At 38.5% G+C, this 23,057-nt stretch overlaps 9 protein-coding genes across 9 annotated transcripts; 5 read left to right on the top strand and 4 right to left on the bottom strand.

Moving 5' to 3' along the window:
• Window positions 1-72: 72 nt before the first annotated feature.
• On the bottom strand, window positions 73-2,325 carry SAPINGB_P005871 (uncharacterized protein; the record flags this gene model as incomplete). Its single annotated transcript, XM_032000585.1, has 1 exon — window positions 73-2,325. The coding sequence occupies one exon, from the start codon at window positions 2,323-2,325 to the stop codon at window positions 73-75; it is 2,253 nt and encodes a 750-aa protein (XP_031856476.1).
• A 2,398-nt stretch (window positions 2,326-4,723) lies between these two features.
• On the top strand, window positions 4,724-7,810 carry SAPINGB_P005870 (uncharacterized protein; the record flags this gene model as incomplete). The annotated part of the gene is made up of 1 exon (XM_032000584.1): window positions 4,724-7,810. One exon carries the CDS (start codon window positions 4,724-4,726, stop codon window positions 7,808-7,810), a length of 3,087 nt encoding a protein of 1,028 aa, XP_031856475.1.
• A 474-nt stretch (window positions 7,811-8,284) lies between these two features.
• Window positions 8,285-10,390, top strand: SAPINGB_P005869 (uncharacterized protein; the record flags this gene model as incomplete). The annotated part of the gene is made up of 1 exon (XM_032000583.1): window positions 8,285-10,390. One exon carries the CDS (start codon window positions 8,285-8,287, stop codon window positions 10,388-10,390), a length of 2,106 nt encoding a protein of 701 aa, XP_031856474.1.
• A 188-nt stretch (window positions 10,391-10,578) lies between these two features.
• Window positions 10,579-11,705, bottom strand: SAPINGB_P005868 (uncharacterized protein; the record flags this gene model as incomplete). The annotated part of the gene is made up of 3 exons (XM_032000582.1): window positions 10,579-11,284; window positions 11,374-11,456; window positions 11,577-11,705. 3 exons carry the CDS (start codon window positions 11,703-11,705, stop codon window positions 10,579-10,581), a joined length of 918 nt encoding a protein of 305 aa, XP_031856473.1.
• A 621-nt stretch (window positions 11,706-12,326) lies between these two features.
• Window positions 12,327-13,566, bottom strand: SAPINGB_P005867 (uncharacterized protein; the record flags this gene model as incomplete). Its single annotated transcript, XM_032000581.1, has 2 exons — window positions 12,327-12,803; window positions 12,880-13,566. The coding sequence occupies 2 exons, from the start codon at window positions 13,564-13,566 to the stop codon at window positions 12,327-12,329; spliced, it is 1,164 nt and encodes a 387-aa protein (XP_031856472.1).
• Window positions 13,567-14,927: 1,361 nt separating this feature from the next.
• Window positions 14,928-15,636, top strand: SAPINGB_P005866 (uncharacterized protein; the record flags this gene model as incomplete). Its single annotated transcript, XM_032000580.1, has 3 exons — window positions 14,928-14,982; window positions 15,156-15,170; window positions 15,494-15,636. The coding sequence occupies 3 exons, from the start codon at window positions 14,928-14,930 to the stop codon at window positions 15,634-15,636; spliced, it is 213 nt and encodes a 70-aa protein (XP_031856471.1).
• A 449-nt stretch (window positions 15,637-16,085) lies between these two features.
• Window positions 16,086-16,556, top strand: SAPINGB_P005865 (uncharacterized protein; the record flags this gene model as incomplete). Its single annotated transcript, XM_032000579.1, has 1 exon — window positions 16,086-16,556. One exon carries the CDS (start codon window positions 16,086-16,088, stop codon window positions 16,554-16,556), a length of 471 nt encoding a protein of 156 aa, XP_031856470.1.
• An 81-nt stretch (window positions 16,557-16,637) lies between these two features.
• SAPINGB_P005864 (uncharacterized protein) lies at window positions 16,638-17,627 on the bottom strand (the record flags this gene model as incomplete). Its single annotated transcript, XM_032000578.1, has 1 exon — window positions 16,638-17,627. One exon carries the CDS (start codon window positions 17,625-17,627, stop codon window positions 16,638-16,640), a length of 990 nt encoding a protein of 329 aa, XP_031856469.1.
• Window positions 17,628-18,323: 696 nt separating this feature from the next.
• Window positions 18,324-21,431, top strand: SAPINGB_P005863 (uncharacterized protein; the record flags this gene model as incomplete). The annotated part of the gene is made up of 1 exon (XM_032000577.1): window positions 18,324-21,431. The coding sequence occupies one exon, from the start codon at window positions 18,324-18,326 to the stop codon at window positions 21,429-21,431; it is 3,108 nt and encodes a 1,035-aa protein (XP_031856468.1).
• Window positions 21,432-23,057: the final 1,626 nt, after the last annotated feature.

The raw sequence follows: 23,057 nt of genomic DNA, 5'->3' as shown, positions 1-23,057 counted from the left end.
AAAAAAAAAACAATCTACATTCTAAAGAGCAAGGGGGAAAAATGGGGTTCTATAACAGGGAAAATAAGATGACTAAAGAGCGTAGATAATGTTTTCACGGAACGCGGTGACATTAACTTGAAGTTTGTTTCTGACTCTACTAGGAGGTGAGGGTTTAGATGAAAAGGACTCTTTTGTAAGTCTGAGGTAATGTTCAAAAGGTAATTGATGGGCAGTTAAAGCGGTGTTTGAAGGAGTTTTTGATGTTGGCGGTGTTGTTGAGGATGTAGGGGAGACAGTTGCTGCAACTTTAGCATTTAGGCGGAACTTTGTGCTGTAGTAAGTGTAATAATTTTGGTAAAATTTGAGTTGGGCATGGAGGTGGAACCGGTGAGGATATCCCTGCTTTGGAGAGTTGTTGGAGTGCTTCTGAGGAGCATTGGGAAAAGTAAAGGCGGCAGAGCGAAGGGTTGGATGAGTGTTGACGAGAAGAGCAAAACGTGGTGAGTCGAGGAGGTAGGGCAAGTTGGCAAAAGCTAAAGTTTCAAGGAAATGGAGGTTGCGCAAAATACACTCGCAAATGCATTCGACGTATGCCAGATCCAGACACACACTAAGAGCAAAGAGGAAGAATTCATGTGAATGTGCGTCTTTGCGGGGGTTTGGGAAAGCAAATGTTGGTGGAATGGATTGATCTTGATTTTGATTTTGATCTTGATTTTGCTCTTGCTCTTGTTCTTGCTCTGGTTTCAGGAACGTTTCAATTAGACCAAGAGGGTCACATAGAGAACGAACATAAAGAGCTGGAGGAAGAGCTGGGTACTTTTGGGCAAACTGGGCTAGCAGATTTATGATGAGGGACTCACGCAGGGGGTCATTTTCGAAAGGGTTGCCAAACAAGGGAGCGTTTTCTGGTAGCTTACAGTGTTGTAGAAGTTCAGCCAGCTGAGCAGTCATTGCTGATTCCTTTTGTTCAAGAGTAAGAGTTTGATAATTGTTTGTAGACTTTGGAGAGGTTGAGGGAGGGATATCGTGGTATGTAAGTGGGAAACGCATGATTTTTGTATCGAGGACGAGATGTTTGAGGTTTGACATTTGAGCAAAGAGAATCATGTAATCTGGGAGATGTTCAAAGTCACATATGGTAACTGATAAAGAGGTGATTACCTTGGTATTAATGACTGCCTTAGGAGTAGACAATTCTGGTTGATCTTGTTGGTCTGGAATGACCTGTGGTGGTGGAGAGAGGCCTGTAGAGTGGAGGAGTTGCACGCAGGACGAGTCTACACCATGAAGAGCAAGAGTGAACACATTTGGAAGAGAGATGCGTTCGAGGTGGTAGATAAGAGAGGATGGGACATACGAGGCAGTGTAGTTGATGTGGATGGAGAGTTCTGTTGCCAGATCCAGAGCAAAGGGTGGGATGATGGTGATGTTGTCGTTGTTGTTGGTTTCGGTTGTTTGATCGTCTTGTTGCGTTGTTGTTGGAGAATTGACGGACTCGTCTGAGACAAGGGTGATAGCGAATCGGGCGAAATCTTCTTTGGGTGTGTGCGGCTTTAAACGTTGAGCGGTTGTGTATGCAAAGTCGTTGGTTACCAAGTAGGCCAGGGCGATGTTATCCAGACATGGCAGGGAGTTTAGGTCTGTGATAAGACTAGCGTACCAATCAGAGAGTGAGAGGGTAGAGACAGGAGAGACGGGAGAAGGACTAGGCGCAGAAAAGGAAAGAGAAAAAGTTGTCAGGCTCCGGAGGTGGGCTAGCGGTGGTGGCCGAGAAGCTGTCAGCGTTGGAGGGAGGTGCAGGTGGAGGACGCTAATGTTTTGCAAGGCCTGGACATGAGAGGGATAAGTTGTAGTTAAGGAGAGATGTGGAACGGAAGCCAATAGATAAAAAAGGTTTGAAGGGAAGGGGGGATAAGATGCTAAACACGAGGCCGAGAGAGGTAGAAAGACTTGAGTTAGGTTAGGATAATAGGCGAGAAAGGACTCTCGGGAAATGTTGTCCGTGTTATTTGGATGGTTAAAAAAGGACGATGAAGGGGGTTGTTGGATATAGAGCTTGTGAACTTTGGAGGACTGGAACCATGAGTAACGATAAGGATGGAGGAGGGCTTCAAGAGGAATAAGACGAGAGGAAGAAGAAGAAGAAGAAGAAGATGATGATGACGATGGAAAGGGAGAGTTTAAAGTAACAGATGGAGATGTTGAAAGTGAAGATGAATAGAAAGAAAGTGGAATATAGACATCCCTGAGTTTTGAGCACGTTTGGCTGAGAGCGATAAGATCAGAAGCCGAGAGATATTCCACGAGTGCAACGTGGAGATCTACAGGAAGGGAGTTCATTGATTAGAGACTTGGATTTGAAAAGAAAGAAGAAGGAAGAAGGGAGGATATTTATATTTATATATACATATTTTTATTTTTTTTTCTAGTCTATATTTATTTCATTATTTAGTTAATTATTTATTTATTAATTTAATATTAGTGATTGACAAGACATATTTTGTACGCAGGGTATTAAAAGACTAGTGGCCGTAGTCCGTAACGGACTTAGGGATAGAAAAGTTTTGAATGGTAATTATTATGATTATGATTATTATTATTTGATTTGATTTGATTTGATTTGATTTGATTTGATTTAGTTTAATTATTATCATTTTTATCCAAGATAAGATTTTGACATTTTTCAAACAAATCAAGTAAATTTCCGTTTAATCTTAAATTAGTGCTTCTTTTGACTTTTGGACATTTCATCAAAGCTTAAAAAGTCTTTAGGCCTTTAATCAAAAAAAAAATAAATAAATAAATAAATAAAAAAGAAAAAAAGAAAAGAAATCGGAGGTTAAAAATGGGATTATCTTCTGTCAAACAAAGAAAAAAGAATAAGGTTCACGGGTGGTTCAGGAGCGGAAGCCCGGCAGGTATTGTTACATTGGAAGAAGGATTCTTAAATATATATATAGTCTACTATCATATGAATGAAAGAATGAATGAATTAAAATAAAATTTAATAGATAGATAAATGGGTATTACTTTAGGTATTTCACAAAAAAAAAAAAAAAAGGGGGGAGGGAATGTTATGTCCATTTAAAATATTTTGATGATTTCCTCAACTTTTGATGATGATTTGCAATTTGCAATTTGTAATTTTTATATTTTATTTTATTTTATTTTATTTAAATGGAGGTTTCAAAAAAAAAAAAAAGTCGTGGCGTGAGGATTTCTTATTAATGATGACTAATGGTTATATAATCTTTATGACGTATTTCCTATTTTTTTTTCTTTTCCTCTTTACAACCACCATTACTATCACCATCATTGCCCAGTAGAATTTTTAGGAAGCTCGTGATTTCCATCACAAAATCTAGCAACAATGTCATTAAGAGAAAAAAAAAAGTCTGCTCGAAGCTTCTGTAAATTATTTTATAAAATTTTGTTTTTTTATTTTTATTTTCATTATTAAAAAAAAAAAAAAAAAAAGCCCTCAGAATTTCTCAAAGCACAACCAAAAATCCTTTCACATCTCGTGGTGGTGTTGGAAAAAAAAAAAAAAATAAAAATGCACGCTTTTCATTTATGCATACAGTGTTTATTTATTTAATATTTATTTAAATACACCACTGCGTAGATTCGATAACAGACCCCGTAGATTTGAGTATTTTTACAGCCGCCTTGCCTGTGCTTTTTTTTTTTTTATTTTTTTATTTATTTATTTATTTATTTGTTTTTGTTTTTGTTTTTTTAAAATTTATCAAAGCAATGTGAAAAGGTCTTTTTTCATTCTTGTCAAATTTCAAATCCTTTTTTTTTTTTAAAAAAAATAAAAATAAAATTTTCTCATTTTCACTTTCTTTTTTTTAAAAAAAAAAAAAATTACATTTTTGAAGTTCATCAATTGAACTTTTTCATTATTAAATTATCTTTTAACCTCAGTTTATCTTAATAGATAATAATCATCCTATTGTATATATATATATAATATATATATTTACTACTACTACTACGTGTGGCCTTTCTGAGCTTATTTCACACTTTACACTTTAATATACACACACATACATCCCACTTATCACAGCCACTACCACTCTTTCCTCCTACTACTATTACTACTACTACTATCCCGCCACCAAAATCCTTCATCACCAGTCTTAAACTTTTTTTTATTTCATTGAAATATCTTCTTCTTCTTTTTCTTCTTCCATTAAAGAAATATTTGAAAAAACTTGAATATATTCTAATAAAATAATAAGAAGAAAAAGAAAAAAAAACAAGTATTTTTTTATCTGTCTCAACAGCAATACTTTAAAAGCAACTAAGATAGCCCTTTTGTCTTTCTGTCTGTCTGTCTGTCTGTCTGTCTACCCATCTTGAGTAACAATAACCAACTTTAAAACCTTTTTTTTTTCCTTCTTCCATTTTTTTCCTTTTTCAATTGTTTCCTTTTCTCTTTCTTATTTCTTCTTCATTTCTTCTTTTTTTTATTTTTTTTTCTTTCTCATTCTAATATATTATTAAACTCTTACTTTATACAACCTCCATCTTAGGCCTCTCGGTAGACCTAATCCTCTAGTACGTATTCTTCTTTCGTTAACCTCATGTTTCCGTGACTTATACGATTCTTAAAAATATCTTCTTCCTCTTCTCTCTCTCTCTCTCTCTCTCTCTCTTTTTTTAATAATAATCCTTGCATCCACTCATTCTCCATACCACCTTTTCCCCCTCTCTTGTTCTTCCTCCACTCATGGACTTTTTCCGCCAAAAGAGAGCAATCACGCCCTCATACCTTCTACTCACTCTCCAGCGAGCTTACGAAGATGCATACCAATCTTCTGTCCGCGCAATTCTTCTTGAAACTCGCGACCAGCCAGCTGATGCTCTTGCCGCTTGGAAACGTACTCTCAAAACAATCTCAGCCCACATGGCTACCGTCACTGAAACCCCCAAGGCTCCTCAGGAAATTGATCTTATGACAAATATTATGAATATTGAAAAACAATGTCATGACCGCATCTCCTTCTTAGAACGTGGGTGGCCAGACACAAACCCCTATGCCTCCTATTCCTTGATTGATTCAGATGAGTATATTGCTACAAACTCGGGTCTCCCCATGGCTAGAGCCTCAACAACAAATGTCAATTTGGCCCCTAAACCAGCAACTACATCGTCTCCAGTATCTCCAGTTTCAACTAATTCGTCGTCTCCATCTTCGTCTTCTTCTTTTTATTCAATGGCATCCTCTAACCAACAAAAGCAGCAACTCCGCGCAAAAGTGGTTTCTAACCCAAATGTGTCGGCCTCATCAGCATCTACTTCCAAAGGTACCTTGAATCCATTTTCTACTACAGCTCCCGTACTCTTCCCCATTTCTTCCACTACTACTAATACTAGTCACTATTCTAAACCATCATTATTGACTCCTAACAATACTGACCCGGAATATTCTTTTTCCTCTTCTTCTTCTTTTTCTTCTTCAGATCACTATTATTACCCAGAGCTTCATGAAGACTCTCCCCAAGACCAAAAACCTCCTCCAATCCCCCCTAAAATCTCCCTAGACTACTCGGACAACTCAACTACAACAGATTTTAGTGCTGAAGCCTACCAAAGCCGTCTTGACCCAGGTTCCTCTTCTGCTTACTTGATAGACCTTTCTTCTACATCAACAACTCCAGTAGCTTCTACCTCAGCCCTCCCTCTCCCCCAGAGCATTAACCCTCCTCAAACCTCTCGCGCTTCCCCTAAGCGTAAACCTGTTGATTCTAGTGAAAACCTTTTGGACATGTCTAGATTGGCCTCAAATGGCCAGTCTACAGCTACTCTTGGACATCTACCTCATAAATCACATCCTCCTCCTCCTCCTCCTCCTCCTCCTCCTCCTTCTTCTTCTTCTTCTTCTTCCTCTTCAAACAAACCTTTAAAGTTGGCCCATCCAAAACCTGTCCAAGCAAGTTCTACCCCAATTTTGGCTCATCATCCACGCACAGCCACACCTCCGAAAGCGGCTTCTACCTCTTCTCTTTCCAGCACAAAGTCAAGCACCCCTCCTACTCCCACCAATGTAGACCAGCAGTTTGCAAATCTTTCTTTGGGCTCTCGCAGAACCCCAAGTCCTTCATCCCATGGGTTTTTCAAGCACAAGGAATCCCAGGAACCTTCTGCTGCTTCATCAGCTCCTCGAACCATGCTTAAAACATTGCGTAACCACCAAAAGCTCCCCCGCAAAATCATGGATGAGCGCAAGGCTGCATCTGCTCATGCAGCAACTCTCGCATGGGGACCACATAAACAAGACCGTGCTGCTCATAACCAGCAAATCTCTCTTATGGCTGCGAATATTTCGTCGACTCAAGCAAGAAACGCAGGCTATTACCCACAAGTGTCATCATCATCGGCAAATGGGACAAGTACCAGTAGCAAAGTTTCGTATAATAAGCCAACCGTCTTTAAAGCTCCCGTGATTCATGCACCCGTGACAAAACAAGCGTCCCACCAGCGAACGTCTTCGGCAACTCATGTGAAATCGACAGCAACATCAGCATCTACGCAACATCACCAGCAGCAGCAGCAACAGCGCCGTGCCCAGCCAAAATTTATTATTGATAAAAAGCCGCAGACGCCCCCCGCGCAACCCAAACATGCTGCGCCCACCACAAAGGCCAAAGCCACACGTACAAATGGGGCAGCTAGTGGTAGTAGTAGTACTAATACTAATACTAATACTATTATTGCATCCACTACTACTCCCACCACCCCCGCACACAAACAAAAACAGGATACCCCAGAACCTGCCCAAGAAGAAACTAGTAGCTCGTCTGCCAGTGACGATGCCGAATTTGATTCTGACGAGAACGACGAGGACGAAGAGGAAGCTTGGCTTCAAAAGGCCCGTGCTACTGTCAAGAAAATCAAGGGCATTGACCAAAACGCTGCAGACCAAATCTTTAACGATGTGGTTGTCAAGGGTGACCCTGTTGTGTGGAATGATATCGCTGGTCTTGAAAAGGCCAAGAGCTCACTTAAAGAAGCTGTGGTTTACCCTTTTCTTCGACCAGACTTGTTTTCTGGGCTCCGCGAACCTGCACAGGGTATGCTGTTATTTGGCCCCCCAGGAACCGGTAAAACCATGTTGGCACGTGCTGTAGCCACAGAGTCCAAGTCAACCTTTTTTTCCATTTCTGCATCTTCTTTGACATCTAAGTTTCTTGGAGAATCTGAGAAACTAGTACGTGCCTTGTTTTTAATGGCCAAGGCCCTTGCTCCCTCCATCATTTTTGTTGACGAGATTGACTCGTTATTGTCTGCTCGATCAGACACTGGGGAGAATGAGTCGTCTCGTAGAATCAAGACTGAGTTTTTGATTCAATGGAGTGCACTTCAACACGCTGCGGCTGGTAAGGAACACGATGACGTGACTCGGGTGCTTGTTCTTGGAGCCACCAATCTGCCGTGGGTGATTGACGAAGCTGCGCGACGTCGCTTTGTTCGTCGTCAATACATTCCTCTACCTGAGCCCGAAACACGGCGGTACCATTTGGAGAAGCTACTAAGCCGTCAAAAACATTCCATTTCCGAAGTTGAAATGAATCAGCTGGTGGAGCTAACAGATAGCTTTTCCGGGTCTGACATTACTGCTTTGGCCAAGGATGCAGCCATGGGTCCACTTCGTGCTTTGGGTGAGGCACTTTTGACCACTCCACAGGACCAGATTCGTCCATTGGGATTTGCAGACTTCAAGGCTAGTCTTGAGACAATCCGTCCGAGTGTTTCCAAGGAAAGTCTCAAGGTGTTTGAGGACTGGGCTGAAATGTATGGCAGCTCGGGTGCCTGATTTGAGCTATCATTTATTGTTTATATAAATATTGGGGTCTCTTTTTTTGTTATCTTTTTTTTTTAATTCAAATAGGTCATTTTTTTTTTCTCTCTCTCTCTAATTTTTAATATATATATATATATATATATATATATATATCTATCTATATACCTTTTCTTCCATGAATAAAACAAACAAGTAAATCTTTCCTTTCCAAGTATTCAAAAATGGATTTAATTTAATCAAAGTCTTCGACTAGTCGTGTTGATGCGGCGCAGGTTGTTTTCGTATCACACGTTAAAAAAAATTTTTTTATTTTTCAGAAAACCTTCACCTGATTTTTTTTTTTTTTTTAATATCTTCCCATAATTCCATTTTTTAAAAAAAAAAATTTTTTTCCCCCTTTTTACCCTTTCCTTCTTTCTTTCCTTCTTTCCTTCTTTAAAGATCCCAATTGATCATTTGCTCTTTATCATATAATTTTTTTCAAGAATGACCACAGAAGCTGCTGCTACTACTGGCGAGAAACGCAAGATTCAAGATACCGATACCCAATCGGTTCCTGCTACCAAAAAGGCCGCGTTAGAAACTCCTGCGGCTCCAGTCTCTGAGGAAACCCTCAAGGCCAGGTTTTCATCCAATTTGTTTGAAGAACCAACTCGTGAATTACTCAAACAACAGATTACAGATTCAGAACCTTACAAACATGGCGTAATTCCGGAGCTTATGAATGATGAATTACTGAGGCGAGTGCGAGATGAAATTAAGGCTAGTTTACACTTTACAAAGAAAGAAACAGATATTTACAAACTGTTTCAAACTGGCGACCTGCGGAACTTATCTGGTTTAGATGCAGAGGAAAAGGCTCAACTTACAGCTTTGGGACAATTACGCGAAGCACTTTACTCTAAACCGTTCCGTGAACACCTCGCTTACGTCACAGGATCCGGGGCATTGTCTGGAACTAAACAAGATTTGTCAATCAATGTGTACCAACAAGGATGTCACTTGTTGAACCATGATGATGTAATTGGGAGCCGTCGAATCTCGTATATTTTGTACTTGCCTGACCCAGATGAGGTGTGGGAGTACCCAAAGAATGGAGGTGCGCTACGGCTGTATCCCACGGAAAAACCCAATGTTCCAGCCAAAGATTGGACCAAGGTTGTACCTCCTGCATGGAACCAGTTGGCATTTTTCACAGTTCAACCAGGACTAAGTTTCCATGATGTGGAAGAAGTATTTGTCAATAAACCTCGTATGTCGATTTCTGGGTGGTTCCATATTCCACAACGTGGTGAAGAAGGGTTTATTGAGGGTGAGTTAGAGGCTACAGAAGCTAAAAGCTCGTTACATCAGTTGGAGAGTAATGAGCTTCAAGAGTTTGACTACCCGAAACGAGTTTTTGTGAATGTGGATGAACAGGAAGTTGAGCAGGGTCGTTCACAAATTGCTGCACTTGAGGATTCAGAAGAAAAAACAAGCGAATTACTACTCCCTCTAGAATCACAAGAGTATTTAGCCAAATACCTGAACCCAACATTACTAAAGTCTGGACCATTGTTACAGCTTTCATCACGATTTTTGAGTGAAAGTGTGGTCGAGGTTCATGATTTCTTAAATGCAGAGTATGCAAGTGCTTTAAAAATTGCTATTGATCGTGTCGACATGGACGATGAAGAAGCAGGAATTAAGGTACCATTCAGATCAACTGATATTGAACTACCATGGAAACTTGCAGGCCCTCCTCACAAGGCTCGGTATATGTACTTGGATGGGTTGCGCACATATGAGGCTGAGGCTGCTGCAGAAACAGAGGCTGAGTCGAGTTCTGGATTATCTGGGGATGCATCTGTGATTGTTGATAATAAAGTGATTATTGAGGCTAAAGCAGCAAAGTCTTTAGAGTCAATTGCTACAAGCAAGTTATTGGAAGTACGTGAATTGTTTCAAAGCCCACACTTGCGAGCTTGGTTACGAGCTGTATCACGACTTAATCCAATGACTGCACGAGTACTTGTGCGTCGATTCAGACCAGGACTTGATTTTACATTGGCCACAGGATTGTATAAGAAGACAAAAAAGAATGAAGATGATTCCAAAGATGATTCTGAAAATTCAGAAGATAATGACGATGAGCCTGGTCAATTGTTAGAAGCCACTTTGGGATTGACACCAAGCAAAGGCTGGGATGATGGTGAGTTAGGTGGTTATGAGTTATATATGGGAGTTGAAGAAGAAGACACAGATACTCAATTGGATCCAGCTGTTTATCGACGCAAGGATACTCGTGTGAGTGCAGATGGTGGTGATTCTTATGGCAAGAGTGGGGCAGTTGGTAAAGAAGAAGGAGGAGATGAAGATGATGATGATGATGATTCTGTATTACTTACAACACAGGCTGGATGGAATGTTTTGACACTTGTTGTACGTGATGAGGGGATTCTTAAGTTTGTAAAATATGTGAGTGGGAATGCACCAGGTAGTCGTTGGGACGTTTCGTCTGAGTGGACTATTGAGAATGTTGATGATGATGACGACGAAGATGAAGATAAAGATAAAGATAAAGATAAAGATGAAAATGAAGAACAAGATTAAAAGAGACATTCATATATTTCCAATTAAATTTTATATATAATAATTTTTCAATTTCTTTAAATTCCAATTCCAGATATCTGTATCGAGACTTTGATTTTTCTTGCAAAATGTTTTAATAATAATTAATGACTACTACTACTTACTACCACAACTACTACCTACAGCTACACCTTTACTAAAGAGGCCACCTAAGTAGAAGCCTCACGTGCCTCTCTGTACTTGTTATCCTGGACACTTTGCAGCTCATCAATTTCCGGGAGAAGTTGGTTAAGAATCTCGACAGAAGCCTTGTGGTAAGCAAGTTGGGCAGCAATGAGGTCCGAAAGGTTACGGAGAGGCTCAGGGGTATCAAGAATGTTCTTCATGACAGAGACAGCTTCCTCAGTGGCAGCAACAAATTCGTCTTCAGCTTGTTCAACCTCGACACGGGCAGCAACCTGACGCTCAGGCTTTGCAGTTTTGGCAGCAGCCTTGGCAGCGTCAAGATTGAGGCGGGCCTTGTGGACATTTGCACGGGCTTTTGCGGCGAAGCGGAGAGAGGTGTTAAGGGTGGTAGCAAAGGCGGCATTAAACCGGCTGACAATAAGAGAGTCCTGAGACAGACGGGCGTCGCCAATCTTAGCCTCAGCAACGGCATACTTTTCAAGAGCAGAAGCAAGAGGATCAGCAGAGTCACCGAGTGCCTCAGCACCGGCAGCAGCAGCACGGCTCAGAGCATGGTGAAGGGTTTTGTGCTCCTTGTTTGAGGGGGCAGCAGTCAGAACGGCACCAGCCTCAGCGGCAGAGGAGACCTGTGAAAGGCCTGCGACCTTTTCAGAGATGGTCTTGGAAAGGTCGGTGAAAGACTCCTTAAGGTTAGGGGGGTAGTCGTAACTTTCATTTTCGTATTGGGATCTGAGAGGAAGGTTAATTAGTTAGTTTAGTTATTTAGATAAGGACAATTGATGATGATGATAATAAATAATAACAATAATAAAACATACGTGACAGAAAGGAGTTTCTGGTGGACAGTTTTGAGAGCGTCGACTCTGCGTTCCAATTCAAGATATTCTTCAGGAAGTTTAGTCTATTTTAAAGAAAAAAAAAAAAAAAAAAAAAAGAGAGAGAGAGAAAGAGATTAGAATATGAGAATTTAAGAGTGATGGTGAGGATTCAATTGAATTCAGGAGGTTGGTAGTAGACATACCTTTTCATCGGCACTGCCAATGGTTTCTTGAATCAGACGGGTAGTACGTCTAGTGATAGGGGTGACTTGAGAGCCGAGGCCTTGAAGAGAAGAAGTGAAAGAGGCAAAGCCTTTATTGAATGCATCCATTGTGAAATAAAAGAGGGGATTTAGAAGTGGGTAAGTGGGGTGGGATGGTGAAGTTGATGGAGTTGATGAAGTTTTGTTGATAGTTTCTAAAAGGGAAGTTTAAAGTGGTGGTGGTGGTGATATCAGGAAAAAAAAAAATAAAATAAAAATAAAAATAAAAAAAAAAAAAGGGCAGTTGATAAAGAAGGGGCAGTCAAAGGAGAGGGCAGAGAAAGGACAAGAAAAATACGGTGGCGGTGCCGACAAGAAAAATAAAAAAAAAATAAAAAAAAATAAAAAAATTTAAAAGGCCAACAATAATAAAAAAAAAAGAAGAGGACTTGGATATTCGCACGGCTAAGTATATCTTAGTACGATTGTAAGAAGAAGAAGAAAAAAAAATACGTCAGCGAGTCATTGAAGTACCTTAAAAGGTTTGGAAGTATTTAAAGATAGATAGATTAGATAGATTGAGAGATAGAAAGAAAAGTAAATTTAAATTTAAATATAAATAAATGAAGTTAAAAATAATTAAAATAAATTAAATGCTATTATACAAGGGTTTATTAATGGTACAAGTTAAAAAAAAAAAAATTCAATAATAATAACAAAAACAAAAACAGAGAAAAACAAAATATGCTATCAAAGGGTATTATTTGAACTAGATGAAGATGAAAATTCAGGGACTGCTATTCGTGTGACAGTTCGAGTGACTTGTTCTTCATCAAAAAGATCATTACCACAAGGTGAAGAGGGAAGTGTTGTGCGACACGTGCAAGGCAAAATTGGTGTTGTTTCGTCGACATCAGTTTCCTCCGAGTCGTGTCTACGGCTACTGTTAGGAGATGAGGGGGAAGAAGAAGGATAATGAGAAGGAGAAAAAGAAGTAGAAGTAGAAGAAGAAGATGCAGTACCGAAAAGACTGGATTGATGAGTTAAAGGTTTAGTTGAATGGCGACGACACTTTCGTTCGTATTCCTCTTCGGCCTCGATTTGACCTAGGTAATCAATGTTGACAAGTTTACCAGACTTAATGTTAGGGTTGATATGGTATTCTGGGGATTGAATGATGGTATCAATGAGATAATACTGAAGAGTATTCATAATGAGAGGGAAAACCTTTATTTTTTTTTTTTTTTGAAATGTTAGATTGTTTAATTGTTTGATTGTTTGATTGTGATGATAAAAGACTTACCAACATGACAAAAATCACTTGGAGTTCAGGGTTTTTATTTGTCCAAGAAAGAAGAAATTCTCCAAGATCATCTAACCATGGTACAGTTTGAGTGACAGAGTAAAGAATAGATTTCATACAAACCATTCCTAATAAGTAAAGACTTGCTTGTTTAATAAAGGCTGACCAACGAGGAGGATCACCATATTGACCTGATAAGATTTCAGTTACACCTATTCGAAAGGCAGTCATATGAATGATATAAAGGAAAAACCAGAGAATAGGGACACCTAAAGTAGTATCGAGGAGAAGGTTTAAAAAGTACCAGTTACATGGGTTATCATCAACATCAGGTTCGCCTGAATGGGATGAAAGAATAGATAGTAAGACATTAATCATGTGAAGTCCTAATGCACCAAAGACCTGCTTTGATACATCAAAGAACCAAATCCACCAAGGTCTTGGTGGATTTTCATAAGATCGTTTAAGTACAAGTGAAAGAATAGCTAAAGCACCCATTGAGCATTGAATAACTAAAGCTAAAGGACCTAATAGTTCACATTGAGGACCATTTTTTTCACCTGTAGAAGGTGGTGGAGGTCCATGTCTAGGAGGGGCCAAAGGTCCATAAGCAACAATGGCAAAAATAGGAGTTGATATTATGCGGCGGACCACAAAGGCTATAGCAGGGTGATAATCGTTTAGCATGTGTATTGTATGAGGGGTAGTAGTAGAGTTATGGCTGTTGTTGTAGTTGTTGTTGTTGTTGTTGTAGTTGTAGTTGATGATGATGATGATCAGTTTATGTGTAAGAAATTGGATGGATATTAAATGATGATGGGGTATTTTTTTTAAAAAAAAAATAAAGGGTAGATTTGGTGTGACTATTACTATGAGATATGATATATGATATATGATATATGATATATATAAGATTAGATATGAATAGATATGAATAGATTCAGTTAGATTGCTTTTAAAAAGAAAAAAAAAAAAGATTTAAATGAATTATCAAAAAATAAAAAATAAAAAGAGTTTTATTTTTTTATTTTTTTATTTTTCTTTTTTTATTTTTATTTATTTATTTAAAAGAGAGATTCTCTCTCTTTTTTTCTCTCTTTCTCTCTCTATCTTTTTTGAGGGCTTTGTTGTTGTTTGTTTGTTGGTGGTGGTGTTGGTGTTGGGGGGGGAGAAATAATTTTGTTGCTTTTTTTTTTTTTTTGATAGAATTGAAATCTTCACACACAAAATTCTATGTATGTGTATGTGTGGAGAAAAAGCCGAGCCGCAAGTGGTTGTACTAGTAGTAGTAATAGTAGTAATATTATATAATATATATAGTAAGTTATTATTGTAATTATTGTTGGAGGAGGAAGAGTTTTTTTTTTTTTTGTGTGGCAATGGAAGTTAAAAAATGGGCAATTACATAAATTACATAATTAATTGTTACAAAAATAATAATAACATTTGTAACAAATAATTATTTATATATATATGTGTAATGATGACAAATAATTATTACTAAGTTTTCGGATACTGTTTAAATATATCACGGATCGGAGTCCCGATAATAATATAACTATGTTTTTTAAATAAAAGGTCCCGTGACCTTTTTTTTTTTTAAATGTTCTTACTATACTACTAGCAGTACTGCTGCTGCTACTACTACTGTTGTTCTTACTGTTTGCTCTTGCGATCCCTCCCGTATAAAAGACGTGACAGCCCGCTGACTAATAACAAACGTCGGCCCATTTCGGGTCCTCCACAACTTCTAAAGGCCGCTACTGCCTTTCATGGCTTTTACACACACACATAATAAATATTATTATTATTATTATTAAGCCTTACGAAAAATTAAAAAAAAAAAAAAAAGTTTTTTAACGCCTTTTTTTTTAATTTTTTTTTAATTTTTTTTTTAATTTTTATTTAATTTTTTATTTTTAATTTTTATTTAATTCTTCTTTTCTTTTCTCTTTTTTTTTTTTTTTTTTTGAAAAATTCCACATCACCACAACTCATCCCATTCAATTATTCAATCAATCAATCAATCATTCCATTCAATAATTACAATGTCTGCCGTTACTGCTTCTCCTGCTGCTGCCATTCCTGCCACTGAGGCTCCTGGTATGTTAATTGTTAATGTTCCTTCTTTCTCCATCTTTTTTTTTTTTTTCTTTTCCTTTTCTTTTCATAATCCTTACAGTTTTTTTTTTATCCCGTTATTTATTTATATTACTAATGAATATATTATCTTTTATTCTATTTGCTAACTACTAATTTTTTTTATTTCTTTATAGCCTGCCATGTTAACAGTAAGTTGTTTTTTTTTATTGATTATTTCAATCCTAGATTATTCCTTTAAATCTATAAGCTTTTAAATGATGTCGTGATAATAATGATAATCCTTATTTGTTTTTTTGGACATTTTTTTTTTGTTCAATCTGACAACAAATATATCAATATTAAATCTTATTCACTTTCTCTTTCGCCACTCCATCCCCCCCTTCAAACTCCGAACCCAAATCCCTTAAATTCCGGAAATTGATAACTAAAAAAAAAAAAAAACAATCCACCAACTTATATATTCAACTTTTCATAAAACTAACCACTAAAACTCTTTTTTTTTTTCTTATAGAGCCCAAGCCTTGCTGCGTCTGCAAAGATGAAAAGTCTGTCCGTGATGAGTGCCTTCTTTTCAACGGCCAGGAATCTGGAAAGTGCGACGAATTTATCACCAAGTACAAGACTTGCATGAAGGGCTTTGGCTTTGAAATTTAAAGTCTCTTAAAGTCTCTTAAAGTCTTTTTATTAAGCATTGTCTTGTCTCATCTCTTCCCACTTAATCACTTTATATTGTATATAAATATTGTTGCTTGCTTTTTCCTTTTATTCTATCTGTATCATTATCACAACTTTTTTTCAACTCCTTTTTATCTGTATATATATCTATCTATCTATCTATCTATCTCTTGTTTTTTAATAAATTTCTTACCTTCATTTTCACTTTTCACTTTTCAAAAAAAAAAAATACAAAAGCCGCGTCTATTAATAATAATGAAAAAAGAAAGTCCCTGGGAAAGAACTTTAAAATCACGTTATTATGTTGTCTATTTAGATCCCATAAGATCTAATTTTTTTTTTTATTTTAAAAATTTTTTTTTTAATTTTGTAATTTTGTAAATTTATTTTTTGTTCTACCAACAATTAAAAAAATCCCCTTCCCCATCATGACTACCCAAAATCTCACTCGTCAAGATCTTGAAGAAGAATCAAAGTACCTCGCAGACCTCGTTTTTAAAAACTTACGATACCAACAACTATGGACAAAGTTAGAAACACATAAAATCACTTTACCAATTCCTGATTCATCATCATCATCATCAAAAGAATCTTTTTACCACTTTACAATTGTCTCAGGAACCCCCCCAGAAAAACTCCATCATGATGACCCTACATTCACTGAAACTCAACAACAATACACAGAATGGGTACTCCCATCAGTGACAGAACAAAAATGGAGTATACGAGAATGGGTCCAAGTCTTTAACCAAGTAGAGCTTCTTGCTCAAAATCTTTCAAATGAATCCTTATCTGTACTTCCATCAGTCAGACGAATGGTTATGGCCTGTCAAACAAATGATGGCACAGTCGTCTATTATATGATAAATAAAGGAATTGTTCCACCAAAGAGAAATTAGAAGAAGAAAAATACAATTCTATAAATAATATACAAAAGAAAAAAGAAAAGAAAAAAAATAATAATAATCCCTAATCACCTTTTAAAACCAACTGGTAACCCAACTTGAAACAGCATTGTACAACGTCGGCCGATCCTCAGGTTTTGTAGGTACAATATTCATCTGCAAATCATGCAACCCAGATACATTCCGTTCAATATAACTAACCAACTCTGGGAACTCGCCCTCCAGTAATGACTTAATTGGCGAAAACGGTAGTCGTTCGTGAGTCTGAATAATTAAATGTGCAAGCAATAATAAATCTGCAGATGATAACCGTGGGAACAATTGCCAAGAACTTTGATTGCCATCACTTTTCCTCTCACCATCATCATCACTACTGGAATCTTGTTTACCCAATTTGACAATATTGCGAAATACATCCTGTGCAAAAGAAAGCATTCGTAAAGATTGCTTGGCCTCTTTCATACTCAACTCTCGTGCTTTGCGTTGTTCCTCCAATTGCAACTGAAGTTTACTTAAAATTGGAGAGCTTTCTGGTACATCTTTACTATTTGATGATGTAGATTGTTGATGCAATCCAAGTGACAAACATTGTGCCTCTGCAATTGCCTTTTCCCTTAATGGCACTGAGTACTGCATAGGAAATGGAATTAATTGTGATAGCAATGGCCGCATCAGTTTCTCATAATTCTTACTCTGAACAAATAATAAATATTGCGAAATTGCTCCCAGATTTGTATCCAGATAAGCCAAGGTTGCTGGCAGTTTGGTATTAAGTTCCGAACTTGTTAGCACTGGTGCATCCAAATCAAATCCATGTGCTTTAAGGTATCTTAAAATTGATGTGAATCCAGAAAAAACTTTCCCACCATGAACGAGGGCTGGTAAAACACCAGCTGGTGATACATTTGTATTAGAAGATTGGTAGATTAGTACTTGGGCTTGTAGTTCTTCAGGAATTGCTTGTGTAATGTACCATACTGCAGCAAGACATTCGGGTGAAAATGAAGGTAGATCACCCAATGGGCCCCAGATATGCAATTCAAATGGTCCTTCAATGCTTGTCATTAATATGGAAGAGGAAGAGGAAGAGGAAGAGGAAGAGGAGGAGGAGGGTATAATAATTGATTGCGCTGATTTCTCAGAGGAGAAGAAGAAGAAAAAGAGAAAGGGGTTTGGAATGAATTTGATTTTGATTGACGACAGTGGAAGGTAGAAAAAAAAAAAAAAAAAATTTGGCCAACCACCTCCCATAAAAACCATAATAGTCAGGGTTAGGGGAATATTTAATTTTTATAAATAAAAAAAAAAAAAAAAAAAAAAACGCGTCTTATTAAATAAAATATAAAAATATATTTATTAAATATATATATATATATAAAAAAATCTTTCAAAATAACAAAAAAAAAAAAAAAAAAACTTTTGAAATCCTTAAAATTTTAACTTTCAAACTATCATCATCATCACCACCACCATTACCATCACCACCACCAACATTGCCACAATCATCTAATAACCTGAAATTCCTTTTAACTACCAACTCCTCTTCTACCTAGAAGTTCGTCTACTTCTTTATCTCTGTATATAGACGTTTTCAATTCCTTCTTTATGTATTCACAGTAATAAAAAATTATACTCATTTCCTTTCTTTTCTTCTTTTCTTCCTTACTTACTTACTTACTTACTTACTTACTTACTTACTTACTTACTTATTTCCTCCCCCCAATATATACACGTCTCTATTAACTTACTCCAGTTTTACAAATGTCTTCTTCTGCTACAGAGCCTTTGGGACAACCTGTCCCCCAGTCATCAGTAGTTGACTCTGATTCCAATCAGAATCCCCCCGATTCTGTGCAGAGCCCTGTAAAGGCCGACGTCGCCCCTACTCCTGTAGAATCCAGCGACATCAAACAAGTCTTTGATTCATCTGCTCTTCAAGAACAACATTCTCAGGAACCTGTTCTTCAGGAATTAGCTCCTCAGGAATTAGCTCCTCAGGAATTAGCTCCTCAGGAATTAGCTCCTCAGGAATTAGCTCCTCAGGAATTAGCTCTTCAGGAATCAACTATTCAGGAATCAACTATTCAGGAATCAACTATTCAGGAATCAACTATTCAGGAATCAACTATTCAGGAATCAACTTCTCAGGAATTAGCTCCTCAGGAATTAGCTCCCCAGGAATTAGCTCCTCAGGAATTAGCTCCAACAGATGCCACAGAAACTGAAATAGCTACCAATGAAGACAACTATGACCCAACAACCACTATTAAAACAAAACCTACAACAATTCTTCCTAAAACCCCATCTTCGCCTGCCCCAGCTCTTTCAACAAATAATACGAGTTCACACAGCACATCTAGCGTGACATCTTCAGATAATCCCCAACCACAAGCCCCTCCTTCACTTCCAAAGAAACCAGAAGTTTCTTCTAGCGCAGTCATAGCTAACACGGCTAATGCAAACAATGACCAACAATCCTTAAAGCCCCAAAAAAATGGTGCAACCCGTGGGAAATCTCCCAGCACTATTGCTGGCAAACGTAAGCGCACAGATGTTCCTGGAACCTCTCCTACTACTACTACTACTACTACTACTACTACTACTACTACTACTACTACTACTACTACTACTACTACCTCACCTTTCCTGGACCGTCTTGAAGAAAAAATCAAAAACAATGATATTCGTAGCGCTCGCTACTGGGACCAATACTTGCGCCACTTTGAAACTCTTGGCCAGTTTGAAGCCACAGAAGCAGCCTACGAAAGAGCAGTCACTGCTTTCCCATATGGCGCAGAATTCTGGGTTCGCTACATCCAACTCGAACTCAACCATAGCGAATTCCCTAAAGTTGAACAACTCTTTTCGCGCTGCCTCACAAAAATCCTAAGTGTCAAGCTTTGGACTCTTTATCTGGGGTACATTTTGCGCATGAATAACTTTAAAACTGGTGGTGATTCAGCCCGCAATATCATTTCAGAAGCATATGAGTTTGCCCTCAACCATATTGGCATTGACCGCGATAGTGGCCCCATCTGGGCACAGTACCTCGACTTTATCAAGTCTAAAAACACCCAAACCACTTGGGAACAACAGCAACAAATGGACCTTATCCGCAAAACTTACCGCCGTGCCATTTGTATACCCCTCAGTAATGTCGAGGCTCTGTGGACAGCTTACAATGCTTTTGAAAATAACATTAGCAAAACAACAGCCCGTAAATTCATCAACGAAAAGTCTCCAGCATACATGATTGCCCGCTCAGCATCAAAGGAAATGAATAAGTTCTTGGATGGCTTGTACCGCGAAGGCATGCCAATGTATAACAGACGTCGTATTACTGAGATTCGTGACAGCCAGACTAAAAAATGGTTGTCCCTTATTGACTGGGAAAAAAGTAATCCTTTGAATTTTGAGACAAGCTCACCAGATCTCCAGCAACGCGTCAAGTACGTTTACCGACAAGCTGCAACAACTCTCTGGTTTTCTGCAGATATTTGGTTTGAAGCTGCTGAGTACTCTCTCGAAGCAACTCCTGGTGACATTGACGATGGCGTGGAAATTCTCAAAATCGGTCTAGAAGCCACACCACTATCCTTCTTGCTCAACTACAAGCTTGCCGAAGTCTACGAGGCCAGCTCCAATAATACAGAATGTAAAAAAACTTACCAAACATTAATCAACAAGCTCAAGGAACGTATGGACTTTTTGGAAGCACAGAAAACATCCCTTTACGAAGAACTCGGACTTCCAGTATTAAATACAGAGGGTTCACCTGCAAATGGCTCTACACCAGTCCCAGGAGAAGGTGCTACGGATGACGCCGCTTTAATTGCCAACCTCAGCAGTGCAAACCAAACCAGGGTGACGCGAATCCAACAGCAAATCGACAATCAGGCCAAGGTTGTAACGTCAGCATACATGGCTTACATGAAATCTGTAAAACGCATGGAAGGCATCAACACTGCGCGGTCCATTTTTAGCGAGTGCCGACGACTTTCCTATGCTACATACATTATTTACGTTGCCTCAGCAATGATGGAGTCGCGTAACGGACGCCCGGACATTGCAACCAAGATCTTTGAAATTGGTCTTAAGCGCTACAATAGCGCAGAATATATTCGCGAATACCTTGAATTTTTGGTTCTCATCAATGACGACACTAATGCTCGTGCACTTTTTGAAACGTCCATCAAAAAACTTGATGTCCAGGACTCTAAAATTCTCTACCAACAATTTTTACAATATGAAGCAGAATTTGGAGAACTCCCAGCATTGCTCAGACTTGAAGCTCGTTACCGTTCTCTGTACCCGGAAGAGTCTGCACTAGAAATGTTTACGGAACGCAATGAAATTCCATACAAGGGATACCGACGTACTGATAATACAAGAGAGCTCAGAACTAGACAAAGTGGATCTGGTGTTTCCAAGGGATTACGCGTCAATGCTCGTGACGGTGGAAACACTATTTCGTTTGACGAAGAAGATATTTCTGGCGATGATGAAGAAGAGGAAGAAGAAGACGGATCGGGTCTTTTGAATGGAGGCCAACAAGGAAACCAAGCTGGCCAGCATGGTGCTGTGCGTCGCCCAAACAAAAAGACACGCCATGACGAGCCCACAGGTCTTGGTAGCGGTATTAGTGGCAGCAGTAACATTGGTGGTGGGTCTGGGTTAAACTCCAGTAATGGGATCAAATATCCTGGCTATGGGAATGGAGACTATGATGGAAGTACAGTTTCAAATAATGTTCTTAATATGCTTAAAGCCCTACCTCCAGCCCAAACTTTTGTGTTACCACCATTAGACCCTACTCGATTGGTGAGTCTACTGCGAGATGTTGCTATTCCTGAAAGCTTATTGCGATAGGTAGTAGATTTGAAAAGATGGGATTAAACAAAAAAAAAAAACACAACAACTACAACATAGATAAAAAAAAAAAGCATTTAATGCTTTTTCAATAATTAAAAGTCTTTTGTTGACTATTATCATTTTGTAGTTGATTGATATTCTCCAACTCTCAAAGTAAAAAAAAAAAAGAAAAAAAATTGTAATGCCAACAATAAATAGTAATAAATATAAAGATACTGTTAAACTGATTAACATAACATTTTATACAATAAACAATTGAAACTTTAGATGAACTAACAAAGTAATTGATTGAAAGTAATTAATTAAAAGTAATAATCTATATATGATTAATTTCCCGGGATCCGTCATCAGCTCAACTCATTCCATTTCACCTTTCAATCTTAAAATGAATGCTGTTCCCTCTTCGGTATCCCCAGGGGTTCTAGGCTTTCTCGGATCTTAGATAAAATCTCCAGCGACCTGGCCTTCATAGCAGTTACTTCTGCCCCAATTTCTGTCTCAGTCACGTCAATCACCTTAAACTTATCGGATACGGGTTTACATGCCCGTTTATCTCACTCCGATTTGCCATCCTCTGCAAACACATCCGTTGTCTCTCTTCAAACCCTTCAAATATGGGTACCTGGAATGGGCGGGCCCAGTTTCGACAGCCCCCTATCTTCTTCATTAATCTCAATTGCATCATGTATTTCCCCCCACTACTGGGGGTACTCCAAAGTTAACCAGTGTTTCTGGCAACTGTATTCTGTCTTCTCCCCACTACTGGGGGTACTCCAAAGTTAACCGGTGCTTCAGATACTCAATCAACTGTATCTTGTCTCCCCCCCCACAACTGGGGGTACTCCGACGCCAACCGGTATTTCTGGCATTCAATCAACTGTATTCTGTTTTCTCCCCACTACTGGGGGTACTCCAAAGTTAACCAGTGCTTCAAATACTCAATCAACTGTATTCTATCTTCCCCCCCATTACTGGAGATATTCCGACAGTTACCAGTGCTTCCGGTACTCAGTTTTTCTTCAATAGCCTCCCGGGCCTATAGAACTTGCTAGCCTCAATCACTGGATCCTCTCTAGTCCTGGGCACGGATGAAAACTTTCTCTGAACACTTCATACTCATCAGCAACCTTTGCTGCCTGTACTATCTTCAGTTCCATACTTCACAATTATTGTCACAGGCTCTACTCATGCGAATGATTCGTACCCTTAACGCATGAATCACCCCTATGCTTCTCAGCCTACTTAAACGCCGATATCCTCAGACTTTCGCCACGCTCCCAGGCGTGCCTCACCGTGGTTCCATTACCATAATTTGAGAAAACTTACTTGTTTCCCTATAATTCAGTTATTATTAGCACAATCTCTTTTTCCAGTCCAGATACTCTCATCTATTTGATCTGGAACCTCTCACGAATCGATTGTATTTTCATAACTCTCTCCAGGATTCTGTTCTTCATACTCATTCATCAGCTGGTATTTCCTTTTTATTGATTCTGTCGTGCCCTGGGTAGTCTTCAACTGCTTTTTATGCCTCATCCGGTTCCTGAGTGACTCACAACTCCTTTTCACTTCTACTTGGCAGGACTCCATGATGCCATCCAATCTCTTCTTTAGCATTCTTTT

This window comes from Magnusiomyces paraingens, assembly GCF_902498895.1.
Source record: "Magnusiomyces paraingens strain CBS 517.90 genome assembly, contig: contig5, whole genome shotgun sequence".
Classification (NCBI taxonomy): Eukaryota; Fungi; Ascomycota; class Dipodascomycetes; order Dipodascales; family Dipodascaceae; genus Magnusiomyces; species Magnusiomyces paraingens.
Note: the sequence above shows the minus strand (reverse complement) of the source record. Positions and strands in the feature narration are given on the sequence as shown.